The 13215-nt window shown below is 45.2% G+C and overlaps 2 protein-coding genes across 11 annotated transcripts in view; one reads left to right on the forward strand and one right to left on the reverse strand.

Annotated features, from left to right (window-relative positions):
• Positions 1 to 1041: 1041 nt before the first annotated feature.
• On the reverse strand, positions 1042 to 6949 carry CEP20 (centrosomal protein 20). Of its 5 annotated transcripts, none has more exons than XM_082291868.1 (5): positions 5115 to 6946; positions 4645 to 4842; positions 3955 to 4039; positions 2951 to 3090; positions 1042 to 1423 (listed from the first exon to the last, which is right to left on the reverse strand). In XM_082291868.1, exons 1-5 carry the CDS (start codon positions 5770 to 5772, stop codon positions 1347 to 1349), a joined length of 1158 nt encoding a protein of 385 aa, XP_082147994.1. In that variant the 5' UTR covers positions 5773 to 6946; the 3' UTR covers positions 1042 to 1346. The 5 variants fall into 5 exon arrangements, 2 of the variants coding, with proteins under 2 accessions (XP_082147994.1, XP_082147995.1); XM_082291869.1 differs by having other exon boundaries at positions 5268 to 6939; XR_014226851.1 differs by lacking the exon at positions 3955 to 4039 and having other exon boundaries at positions 5115 to 6949.
• A 1788-nt stretch (positions 6950 to 8737) lies between these two features.
• ABCC1 (ATP binding cassette subfamily C member 1 (ABCC1 blood group)) overlaps positions 8738 to 13215 on the forward strand; it is a 49001-nt gene continuing 44523 nt past the window's right edge. For all 6 annotated transcript variants that reach the window (XM_082292311.1, XM_082292312.1, XM_082292313.1 and 3 more), the window contains exon 1: positions 8738 to 8866. In XM_082292311.1, coding sequence (XP_082148437.1) covers positions 8819 to 8866 — 48 coding nt within the window. In that variant the 5' untranslated portion in view covers positions 8738 to 8818. The remainder of the gene's footprint in view (positions 8867 to 13215) is intronic.

A 13215-nucleotide genomic window follows, 5' to 3' on the forward strand; every position in this document is an offset into this window, starting at 1 on the left:
CAGCTCAGTAGCTGAAGGTGGCAGAGGCGTGAGCACAGAGCAAACACTGAGGGCACACACAGATTCCCTCGCCTGACCCAGTGGTCAGCTGCCACTGATGCAGAGCTGAAGACTTACAGATGGATTTGATTGAGGTTTATTTGCAAACACACGTCCTCCCCTCCTGGCAGCAGTCCTGAGACACATCAGCCAACGGGGATCTGCCAGCACTGCCAGTCACACGAAGGAGATGAGCTCACTGCTGAGGCTTCAAATGGATAAATGCAGCCTCTCTGCAATTCCACATTAGAGTACAGGCTGCTTGTGGGAGTATCCCTGCAATGCTAACTGGGTCAAACCAAGAGAAAGGCAAAACTTCACAGCGTGCACAACCTGGGGTCCTTTCAAATTCACAAACTGCGAGTTCTCTTCCCCCCTCCACTGTACCATTTACCTAACAATAAAGATTTTGAAGGACCTGACTCTAGAGATTTATTTATACAAACCTCTCAGTACCACTGGAAATATTTAACATTTATGCATTTTGTTAAAATGAAAAGAGAAAAAATAGATGTTACTTTTTATGTACCCCTGCAAGCTTGGCTTTTAAAATAAATTACCATTTCAAAACATGTAAATACCTTAGCTAAAAAAGAGTTCTGGGAATCTGTAATCTACTATCAACTTTATTTTTAGCTTTGCCTGACTTTGAGTTTCATGTTGTTTGGGAAAAAACCCCAGAAGTTCCTTCCCGTCCCATATACCCAGTGTTACACTGTACAATTTATAGCAACTCCACATGGAAAAAAACTTACTCTCATTTGTTTGCTGGCATGAAGATAAATATAGTCCTCATTTCCAGAGAATTAAAAACAACTATCCCTCTAAATCACTTCAATCTTCTATTAAAAATTTTTTTCCCCGTATTATCTGAAAGTTGCAGCTTCTTTTTAAAATTAATTATTAAAATGTTTAGTTTGAACACTCTCAAACTACCACACAGAATAAAATAGAAAAAATTTATTCAAAAGCACAGGAAAAACACACAAAGATACAAGTGCAGAAATTATAAGTTATTATATAAAAATTTATTGGACAAACCCAGTATATTCAGGTGCAATTTCTAGACACAGGATTCACTAATGTGACTCCCTAGATGGTTTTCCTTCTATCAGCACTGGGGAAAGAAAGAGCTTTGCCAACATTTTTTAAATTGACAGTAAGTATGACCTTGTGATCCTGTCTCATGAGTAGATGTTACAAGCTAAAATGGTCCCATTGGATTTATTGGAGAAATTTATGCAATGAAGAATGTCCTGAATTAAATCCGACAGACCCTGATAGGAGAAATTAGCAAATGAAAGATATCATCTCTTTATACTTCGTAAAATAAGAGGCTCTTCGGTGCTCGTGCCAGCCATCCTTCCTGGTTCTGGAATTCTGTCTGAAAACGAAACAGACAAAAATATTCTCATGCATTTGGAGGTCCAAGGTGTGAGTACTATCTTCTACTATTGTCAGCTTTGATACACCATATCATCATAGAGAACCCAGGCAATTTTACAAATGAATGTTTCCATGAAGCTTCGCATCACTAAGATTAGATTTCAGACAACTTCCAACTCAGCTGTACTGAATGAGCTAAAGAAACACCATATTCCACACCTTTTATCAGGATCCCCAGCCTGCTGGAATACTCATACATCTAAATAAGCAAAAGCAACTTAGATGTTAAATAGGAGACTTGGCAGGTTGAGTTTATGAATGGACTTGACTACCCTGAATATGCAGCCTAATTAAAAGAGCTGGATAATTAGTATTTTAAACCCACTGCCTTTAGGTCTCCACTAATATACTCAACAAACACATGCAGAAAGTAATTTCAGAATATATTGACTTAAGGTCCAAAGCCTTAAAACTTGCATGGTTTTCTGTGTTTTAAAAGCAATATGCTGTTGTGTCTTATGATTAATCCTGACTTCTGTAACTAACAGTAACCAATTAAGTCTCCATGTGAAGTTACATTGGAGTCAACACGGCAGGGTGATCCTGCAGTCAGTAGAAACAAAAGTATACTTTAAAAACAATTCTCCTATATACTCAGTTTGTTTTAAAGCATGGAGAAATTTCTGATAGGAATAATTGTTTTCTAACAAAGAGGTAATTTATAGCAGTTTTGGTATGGAAATTTTGTTTCTTCAGCCCCCTCTTCTGGCAGAAGAAAAACAGCATTGTCTCAATGAATTAACTGTTAAAAACTGTTAGTACTTCTCACACTTTTCAGATGTCAGTAACATCTCAGGCCTCATACTTCTGAAATTTTTGGATACAAACCAAATAGTTCATAGTATTAACAGGAGAGTAATAAATTTTCACAGTAAAAAATGAAGCAATATGCCAAGCAGACTCTTTGAAGGAAAAAACTGGACCAATGAAGCTTTTCATTCTCTACCTCAGGTGGTATTAATTGTAACCAGTCTGAAAGCAGACCAGAAAGGGCAAATAACATTTAGCAGTGTTTACTGCAGAGCAATAAACTTTGGGCTTAAGCTTTTGTGGCAAATGGGATATGAATTAGGTTCTCAGAAAAGGTTTATGCCCATATAAAGAACTGACAGCTAAAGAGTTAAGAACTTTCTAAAGAAATTAGGTTAGACCAGATAAGAAACAGAGATATGCCCACTATTGAATATATTTTATTGAGACTTTTGGTTAAAATCTTGTATTAAATTGCCAATGTAGTGAGACTGTCTTTAGCTGACCCTTTGCAGATTTGCAGTAGTATAAGGGAGTAGGATTTGGCCCGTTGAACCTTTAGGGAAATGGCACATTTGGTGTCAGATGAACGCATTCCTTGCACAGAGGAGGAGGTACACTGTGTCCAGCTGCATGTTTATGCTTTTATAAGCATATGCATAGTATAGGAAATCTAGTCACAGATAAAACTTCTGCAAAATGACATTGCACCCACCTTTTTGATTTCTCTCAGTAGGTGGTTTGCCAAGGTTCTGCTTTGGATAATTCATCAAAGACACTTTTGGAAGGATATTCTGGGTACTTTCTTCTTTACCACCATGTAAGAAATGAGAGAGAATTCCATACAGGAGAGGTCTGCTTAAGGGAAAAATTACAAAAGTAGTCTGTAAAGTCTATGAAATACTGAGCATTAAAAATACACCTTTTACCCAGGAATTCTTAGATCTTAATATTTACTTCTAGAATATGTTCAGATGTCTTTAATGATTTAAAACACATTATGCCAAGTATCATTACATAAACAAGCACAGACCTAAGCTCCCCCTGAACACCAACAATCCCCTAAAAATCTCAGACTAAGAGACACTCTCCACTGAACTCCAGCTCCAGGTGAAGAAATGGAGCATGTTTAGCACAAGAGCAGAAATCCACATTCTCATCCATGGATCAGAAGGACCCACACACTCACAAAAGATCAGATTTTGGTGGGCTATAGGCCAGTCCACCACAGTACATCTAAAACCTGGCTCTTCCTAAGCACCTGACAGATTCAGACAGCATAAGCTACAGAGAATGCTGAACATGTCTGAACCTGCTTCAGCCCTCAGTTCTTTAATGCAGTTGTATTGGAGCACTGTGACTTTTTATCTAATCTCACAGTAATCTTTTTATTGCTCCACACAGCAACTCACAGATATGCAAAGAGCAGATCTACTTTCTGTAGAAAGCAGAATGTACTGGTAAGAGAGTTGTGTTCTGGCGTGCAAGGACACTATCTGGGGAATGCCACCGTGTTGGCAGAATTCAGTGTTAGTCTGGAGTATGTCTGAAAATGGCCCCATGTTTGGCATCATGAAGCTGAATCCAGCACATCAGAGCAGGAGTGGGATCAGCCACATTTCAGTTGGTGAGAACATTTATATGTGATTTATAATAACACTGAAGAGAAAAATATACTGGTATACAGAATATACAGTACATTCCAAAATTCCTCCTTACACTGATTTTCCACTTGCATCTTCAACTATATTCAGCTCTTTGGCAAGAAATTCTCTATCCAAGGGCACTTCAGGCTGGCCGGATTCTGGGAAAAAAAATCCCTGAAATTCTTAAGACTGGTAAGAAAAATGCCACCAATTAACAGAAAACTTCAAAAGAGCATAAGAGCACACACCTCCCCTTTAGACTATTAATAACTAACAGTGTGTTGTAATTCTAGGGAACTCACTTAAGCATTAGTGATTCATACTTGTAAAATTTACGAGGACATTACAATTTTTATCTTCATCCTAAAAGAATCTAAGGAAAATATTAAAGAAGTCTTACAGCAGAAAGATAAATTAATCAGGCAAACAACTCTTTCTCTAAACTACTACTCTCAGACATTTCAAGAAATTTGAGTCTGCAGGCTGTTATCAAGTTTTCTTGCTCTTGCATCAACTACTCTGTCAAACAATGTACCTCAAGGGTAAAGGAGCAGAGAGTAAGTTTTCTTGAAAACTAATGGAATGATTTGGCTTAATGCTGCAAGTAGAACTGTGGAGAGGTCGTTTGTACCCTATTAATTGCCAAGGGAAGACAAGATTATGTAGCTTGTCACACTTACTAATTCCATAGTATCAATGGAATTATTCAACCAAACAATCACTGATTACTATTACAGTGATGACACAAATTCATTGCCAATACCTGCTGTCAGAACAGATGCTGTGTATTTGTACTTGTTGTACTCTAGGTATTCCCGAATGAGTTCATTGATCAGGAGGTTCTCCCGGGACAGCGTCGGCCGCGGCTCGCTCTGGTCGTCCAGGGCATTAAACACTTCAGCTCTGATCCTCGCTCTGATTTGGGCAAGAGCTCCTCTTTTTTCCAGTGTGTCCTTTAAAACTATCACCATAAAAAGACGCGTTAATTTAAAGGCAAACGCATTCAAGCAGCAGCATTAATTAGCCCCGATACGAACAGAGCTTTGGCGAACCCCAGTGCAACAGCGATAAGGTATCACACCTGCGCGCGTGCCAGCACCCACCAGGCCAGGCACGTCACAGATAGAAGTCAAGCCTTCGGAGAAGTCACAAATACATTTCTTTTAAATCGCAAGCATACGTTCTGGCAATTTAAGAAGTAGAATGTTACTGCACCAAGATGTGTTTAAGTACAATGAAATACAGCCCACGGTACACGAGAGGAGCAGCGACGAGGGACGGCAGTCCCCATGTGCGCCCGCGGCAGCTCTGAGGCCCATCCAGGTGGCCGCGGGCCGCCGGGCCGCTCTCCCGGTGGCCCCAGACAGCCCCGGCCCCGGCCCCGACCTGCTTTCAGCTCCGCCACCGTCGCCATGACCGCGCCGGGACCCGGATGGCGCCGCGCACACTGCGCAGGCGCGGGACCGGGCGGGGGCGTCCTGAGGGGACAGCGCGGGGCCGGGGAGCTCCTGAGGGGACAGCGCGGGGCCGGGGAGCTCCCGCAGGGAACCCTCGCAGGGAACACCGCGGGGCCGGGGCGGGAGCGCCCTGAGGGAACACCGCGGGACCGGGGAGCTCCTTCAGGGGACACCGCGAGGCCGGTGGGAGCGCCCTGAGGAACCACCGCGGGACCGGGGAGCTCCCGCAGGGAACCCCCGCAGGGAACACCGCGGGGCCGGGGAGCTCCTTCAGGGGACACCGCGAGGCCGGGCGGGGGATCCGCGCTGTCCGCTGCCGGAGCTTTCGCCCGGCCCCTCAGGGAACGGGAGCCGCAGGGGATCCCTCTGCTGCCAGCGGGCAAGGTCGTGCCGGATAGAATAACCAGCATCAGCAGCGCCTCCGTGCTGCCCATGGAGCTGCCGCTCGCTGTCCTGCTGTGCCCGCCCGCAGTCCAGCCCTGCCAGCTGGGCGGTGTGCCAGGGTTGCCGTGCTTTCTCCTTCTGTAATTTCAGAGGTTGTCAAAGATTAGGGAAGGAAACATGGAAAATGAGAGAGAATTTCTCCCGTGTGTGTGACGGAGGAGTTTTGTACCGACAGGTGTACCGTCGATTAAAAGGACTCGGCAAAGATGAGCTTCTAATGAAAAGGACTTGCCAAAATGTAACTGTATATGGCGTGTTTTGCAAACTTGAGGATCCCTGGCGTGTCTGGAGGCTTGTGTGTGTGCTCCGTGTTGCTGGGATGAGTCAAGAGTGTTTATTTTGTCAATGCATTAAGTATTTCCCAAAGGAAATGCAGGCGGCGTGGGTGAACAAACTGGGTTTGCCATGGTCTAGATAGAGCAGCCTGCTGGGGCTTGTAGGAAAATGTGAGTCGCCTTAGGCAGTAAAGCCCAAGACTCACAAGACTTAAGTGTGGGGGGTGGGGAGGTTGTTAGGATTGTTGTGTTTTGTTTGTTTTTTACATTTCCTCTCAAAGCAATGTTTATATGACAATCTTCCAAAGCATCTCTGGTAGAGGTCAATAAATAAAATTTAGGAAGAGCAGAAGTGATGGTGAAGTCAGTGTGTTTCCTTAGCCCAGCAGTCGCTGTCAGTGAGTCAGAGCAGTGCGTGCCCCTGGCCACCCTGAGCCTGCTGCCCGGATCCCCAGGGCGACTCCGGGGACAAACAGCTGCTTATGTTTAATGTTAACGGCATTTTCACAGTCTAAACATGTTTCTCCGCATCCTTCCAAACTTCTCCATGACGTTGTGAGTCACTCTTCTATCACACCTGATTTCCCATTGATAAGTTGTTGCAGTTTTCCACACTGTATTTTCTGACCTGCTTCAATTTGTATCCAACAAAAAAAAGGTTCATATAGAATTTTGTGTGGTTCTTTTTTCTGCTTGCAAGGGAATCCCCTTTTAAAACAAGATTTCAGTTTCTACTTCTTGTATTAATCTGTGTTTTAAAAGATGCTGTTACAACAGTGGTTTGTGAAATCCGTGTTCAGTGACTTTCTGGTACTCTGAGACCGTGGTTCTGTATCTCTGCAAGTTTGGCCTTGTGTCAGCTCTGGTTTTTCTCCTCCACAATAAATATTTTGAGTCCATTACATTTTTCTTCTGAACTCTTCTGCTTCCTCTCACATTAATTATTTACTCTCTATTTTGACTTTGCTTTGGTTTACAAGGAAATAGAATTAATTGGAAGAGAACTAGTTTGAGGTAGAGATCCAAGTATCATTATTTGAGGAGAAACATCATTAACATGGAGCATGATAACTGGTGATACTGGGACAGTCTGAAGCTGAGAGAAAAGTATTTAGGATGTGTAACTTAAATTTTGTTAGTCTTTTAGCTTACAACAATATCTTGAGAAAAACACATGTAGGTAAAAATGTAGTTTTCTAGAAACTCCTCACTTCATGCTTATTTACTGTCTTCTGCATATAAAAATAAAGGGAATCATACTTGAACATTCAGCTGTTCTCTTGCAATACTATAAAGATTTTAACATGTTATGAACTAAGGCATGGGTTAAACTGACAAACTCGTAGAACTTCTGACACCCAATGTGTGTGGCTTGATCTTTCTGTGATAATTCTGCTCCATTCATCAATGCAGATGTGCCCAGGGTTGGGCTGGACGCAGCTGCTGCTGCTCTTCGACCTGACACCCTGAGAATGTGGGATCCAGGGGGACAGACCAGAAATATTGCAGCTGGATGGACAATCTGGCCACTACCAGCACAGCTCTGAAAGTGCAGCTCTGAAAGTGCAGGTGAGTAAAGAAGCAGTCTGTGATAGACTTTTGGTATGTGTGATGCCTGCTTTTAAGTTATCTGTTAAACAAATGAGACCTCTTTTTAACAACTTTGTCCGTTACCGTAATTGCCCTGGATGGACAAAAGCATTTTAAATTGACGTTTGTGTGATTAAAGATTTCTGATGTTACTGTAGAGTACTATGTAACCACCCTGCTATTTCCTGCAGCATATGATGCCATTCCTACATACGTACCACCATACTCCAGCTGGTCTATTCTGGTACAGTAGTCAGGCGAGCTGACTGGATTTAACTGATGCATTTTAAATAGGATGTGAAGAGTGCAGCATGAAACACAGCCCAGCGCAACCACAGGGCTGTGCAGTTAGCTCAACTAGTACATATTTTGATGCAAACCTGGCTGTGGATGTAGTTGTTTTGGTTCTGTTCATGCTAGTCAACTTGAACTAGTTTAGGGCATGAAACCAGTGTAACTGGTTCACGCTGAGAAGTGAGCTATTTGAAGGTGTGCTTAGGCTTTCCCTGGGGCCTTCCCCGAGGACGGTGCCTTGGCTTAGTGCTTCGGGGCCCGGGTGTCAGCGGGGCACTGCGGTACCTCTCCTCGGGGGAACCGTGGGGACCCTGTACCCAGGGGCCGGAGCAGTGCCACGGGGAAGGGGATGCCGTCATGCCCGCCGCTGGCTCCGGTCCGGTCCGGCCCGGCTCGGCGGGCAGGTCCGGTGCGGGTAGGAGCCGCAGGACCCTGGAGGCTGCTGGAGCTGCCGGGCACGCGGGCGCGGCTGCGGTACTCCGAGGGCAGCGATTTCGCCCTGGGTACGCTGCCGGGGGCGCGGGGCATTTCTGCGTTGAACAAAGGCACGCGTCGGGCTCTGGCCGAGGCCCCTGGGCCCGTCGTCCGCCCCGGATGGGGAGGCGTTGGTGGCCCCGCGGGACGCGCTCACCCCCAGCGCTGCGGGGGCAGCCCCCGGCGCCCGCACGCGGCACCGCCCGCCCGCCCCCGCCGCACCGAGGCGGGGCCGCGCAGCGCGGGCGGCGGCGGCGACGGGCTCGGCATCCCCGTGACGCGGAGCCAATCAGGGCTCCGAGCTGGCGCTGTCGGCCCGGCCCCGCCCGCCGCCGCCCGGGCACGGAGAGCTGCGGACGGGGAAGCGCTGCTGTAGGAGCCCGCGGTCGCGTTGCCGCGCCCCATGGGGATCGAGAGCTTCTGCAGCGTGGGCGCTTCCGAGCCCTTCTGGGTGAGCGGCGGGATGGGGCCGCGGCGGCGCGGCGCGGCGACGGCTGCCCGGTGTCGGCTGCCGGTGTCGGCACGGAGGGATGGCGGGGAGCCGGGTGGGACGGGGATGGTGGCGGAGCCCGAGGGGGCTGCGCCCGGCAGCGGGAGCCTGCGGTGCAGGCGCTCCCCCGGGCAGAGCGCGGGGGCTGCGGTGCGCCGCGGAGCGGCCCCGGGCCGGCGGAGGGGCCGGGCCGTGCCGGCGGCTCGTGGTCGCCGCCTGGGCGCGATGTCCCCACGGCCGGGTCGCGGCGGGTGCTGGCGCCCCTCGTGCGCGGGGTTTCCGGCAGGGAGATGCTTGGAGGGGGAAACTGGCGAGGGGGTGCCTGCCCGGGAGACTGGGAACGAGTTCCCGAGTGGCCGGAGCAGGTCTCTGCCCACGCGTTTGGCCGCTCGGCCGCGTTACTCGGGGCCGTGCGGGTAACAACAATAACGGTGCCTGACGGCTGCCGTCACACGAGAGCGGTGCCCGCTCTGAAGGAGGGCACAGACACGCTTTATGTAGCTTTATCGCATGCTTGTACAGCTGTATTTTCGCTCTTCCTTCATCAAGAGTGGTGAGCGCAGGTGCTGTGTGTGAACTGAAAGCCAGCTGAGCCCAGGTGAGCGGTGTGGGGACGTTGCGATGGGGTCTTGCTCAGCTGAGACGCGGGTTCCTGTGCGGTGCACCGGGTCCTGGCAGCAGCGAGGCACCTGGGAGAGCAGGACCGGAGTGAGAATTCATCTCAGGAGCAAACTGGTTGTATGTAGAAGGAGGTTGTGTGGAGGAAGGGAAGAGCTGGAAGTTGGGAAAACTGAAGGCAACATCGGGGAAAGAGCTACTTGTGTATTCATCAGATATTTGCGAAATGGTTTTGAGCTAATGAGCTGCCTTACTAGTTAAAAAATTAAATAGATGTCTCAACAAATACCACTGTATTGTTTGTCTCAAGAACCATTAGGGTATTACTGAACAGATATTTTTAAAATCATCAAGACTAAGACAATTAGTTTTTTCCAACTGATCAAAAGTGACTCGGCTGACTTACTTTTACATTGCTTATACTAATATCACTTTTCTCCTATTTCTCAGCTTTTTCAGAACTGGCTAAATTAGGGGTTGTCATTATGCATATTTTTTTCTCTCCCCTGGAATGAGACTTTTCATTTGAAGGGCTAAGAAAATACATGTTTCAGAATTAGTTTATGGAAAAACTGACTTGAGAGAGTAGTAGGATTGTGAAAAAGAGCTGCCAGCTCATACTTTGAGCTGTGGAATTGTAACATCAGGTAGACACAAGAACTACAATTAGGATGTTGGAAGCAACTAGTTTATATAGGATTTCTGACAGCAGATTCCTTTATTAGGAAAACTGTTCTCATTTCTATTACAGCCATTTCTGGTGTTTTTGTAAAAACTACTCCATACATTTTTTCCACTAGTTGCACTGGTTCCCAATGGTTTGCGATTTGTCATCCTTTTCCAGATCACATGGACTCTGCCTTTAATTTCTTCCAGCTAAAGATCCTATGGGTGTGGTTTGATTTCTGGATTCTTCGGATCCTGGAGAAAAACAATTGTGCACTTGAGTTGGAGTTAGATGTGCTTGCAAAAATCTTCCTTCATGCTGAACTTGTATTCATAAGTAACACTATTTCCACTTTGTTGTTGCATCATTCCCAGTAGGGGAGAGTAGTAATGCCAGTTTGGGTGCTTACGGGTACTCTTTGCTGCTGCTTTTTCTAGCATTTCCATTATTGCTGCTATTTAAAGCTGAAGCTGTACTGGATTTTCAGAAATTGTCTGTGTATATGCTGTGTTTACTGGGCTTTTAGATATGTCCTGTGATTGTGCTGCTCTTCTTCCTGGCTTCTGGACTTCACTCTTGTACTTCTCAGAGCTGGGTGATAGCTGGATACACAGTGGCACGTGTTACTGCCTTCTTGTGGTGGTTGCATTGGCTGTTTTGGTTGGTCCTGAAGCTTTGCTAGTGGAGCAGAGGGATTTCTGGCAAGCTCTGCTTCAAGGAGAAGATGTGTTTTCTGTCAAAAGGGATCCTGAGTTGTGGACAACTCAGTTTTAAATTGTGGGGGAGACTGTGGTTGAAAGGACCTAATGGACCCTTAAAACTGTATACTAATCTTCTTAGGCTTTGCTGGCCAGGATTTTTCTTGTTTGCACGCCCAAGGAATGTTATTGTTGAAAGTTCTTGTCTGAGAATTAAACAGATTGGTTTTATTTAATACTTACTCTGAAAGGTCAGGAACCCAAGGAAGATTGCCATCTTCTTCACTCCATGATTTTTTTTTCTTTCTCACTGTCTAACCTATCTCTGTGCCCCTACTCTGTGTTAACTTCACTGCAATCAGATTTTACTGCATGTAGTTATTTTATAGAACTTTACTGCATCTTGCTTCCTTTGAACCAGACTCCTTTTTTAGACAAATACTTAACCCTTGCTTGCTGTAGCATCGCCGAGTGTCTTGGAATGAATATTCCATCCATAAGATAAAGAAAGGTGCAGCTGTGCAACATAAAGTTACTGTTTACTGATAGCTGTTGATGACAATAAAAGCTTCAAAAGCTGTAGTGGACTTGGGGTAACGTTTTGCACTACTTGCATTCCAGTTCAGTGGATTTAAGGGCCTGTTCAAGCTGTAAAACTTTGTGACCTTACACATTGAGATAGCTTTGGCCAGAGTATCACTGCAGTCTACCTTATTTCAATACCAGCACACGAAAACCCAGAGGTAAAGCAGGGTGAGGAGCACTGTGATTCTGGTAAGCAGGATAAGTGTCACAGCAGATGTAAAACTCACTGTACACTTTGGCCTCCTGACCTGGATGTCTGGAGATATCTGCACATGCACAGTTGGTGGTCTCAGTGCGTGTACATTTTGAAATAATATGCTGTTTTTGCTTTGAATAAAATCTTGGTTTCAGTTTTTTTTCAGAGCTTGTAAAGCCTGCAGTACCATGTTTAGAGAAGTCTTTTCATGTTTGAAGTTGCTAAAGGAAGAGGTTAACAGTTTTTGTGACACTTTGAGATTTCAAAGCTCTCAATAGGGCTTTTATGAAAAAGAAGTGGCAAATATGCATCTGAAACTTTTGAGGTTCTTGCTTATACTTAAGGGAATGTGAGATAAATGGTTTATATAAGTTCCTATCATGTCGTTCATAGGCAGACAGTGTTTATTTTAAAGTTAATTTAGATAGAAGTTAACTTCTTTATTTCAGTAGGAATTTAGCAGAATTTTTTTCCACAGTTTTCTAGTTGGGCTTTTTGTTGTTGAGAAATGATTGAAAGCAAGTAATTGCATTCATTTCTAGGAGAAAAGCAAGCTTTCAGCTTCTCTGCTTTGTTTTGAAAACCAGAGTCCTGTAATGATTCAAGCTGTATCTCTGGCTGTGTAAACTGTGGCCCATTTCTTCCCTGTTGGTTCAGAAAGCTTTTGTGAAGCCTCTTCACTGTTAGTAAAGAAGTGGTATCCACATACTGTTCTAGGTTTAGCACTTCTTTGTGTGAAAACAAACTACAGAAGAAAAACAGACTGGATGAGTGAAGATGAGGCAGAACCTCGTGTGCAAAATCTAGGGACCAACTTGGAGGGATTGGGCTTTGGTTCCTTTGCTATTATGTAGAGTTCTGTCTGAGGCTTTCAGACATGTTTATCTACCTAAATAAATGTATTTTCTTAGTGTTTGTCCAAAGACATTATATTTTGTATTTGGTTGACATTGCTGTAGCAGGAGAGATCCATAATGTAGCTTGATAGAATTTTATTTAAAAAAAAGGTATTCATGTTCTTTAAAGCATTACAGTTATTAACTGACATTTGTGAAGTGATACTGTGTGACATAAACAGCTGCTGTGCTTACATTGTTCATGAGGACACCAGTAGTTTTACTGAAATAGACTTCTGAAGAAAAAGCAGTCTTATGTACGGAGCAATTTCGTGTTCTGAAGATCTGTGGCTTATGCTGTCACACATCAGATAGGCAGTAAATTGGCATGTCTCTTGGAACCCTGCAGCTTTTTGCACTGTAAGATATGTCTTTAGTGCTTTTTCAGTGTGTTTGTGGCAAAGCTGTGGGAGGGAGGGACTTGGAGGTGCTGTGGGAGAGTACTGGGTGAGCTTGATAACAGCTGAGTTTAGTCTCTTCTAAAGAGTACGCAGCTCAGGAAACTGCTTATATTTGCTGACACAGGAAGGTCATATGTGCACAGCATTTGGAACAGAGGAGTAGCAGAGTGTTAAACACAGAAACCTTTACACAAAATGGTGCTTTATTGTAATTAACAGTACATTGCATGATTCTCATGCCTTGGCTGT

The sequence above is a fragment of the Coloeus monedula genome, assembly GCF_965178545.1.
Source record: "Coloeus monedula genome assembly, chromosome: 16".
Classification (NCBI taxonomy): Eukaryota; Metazoa; Chordata; class Aves; order Passeriformes; family Corvidae; genus Coloeus; species Coloeus monedula.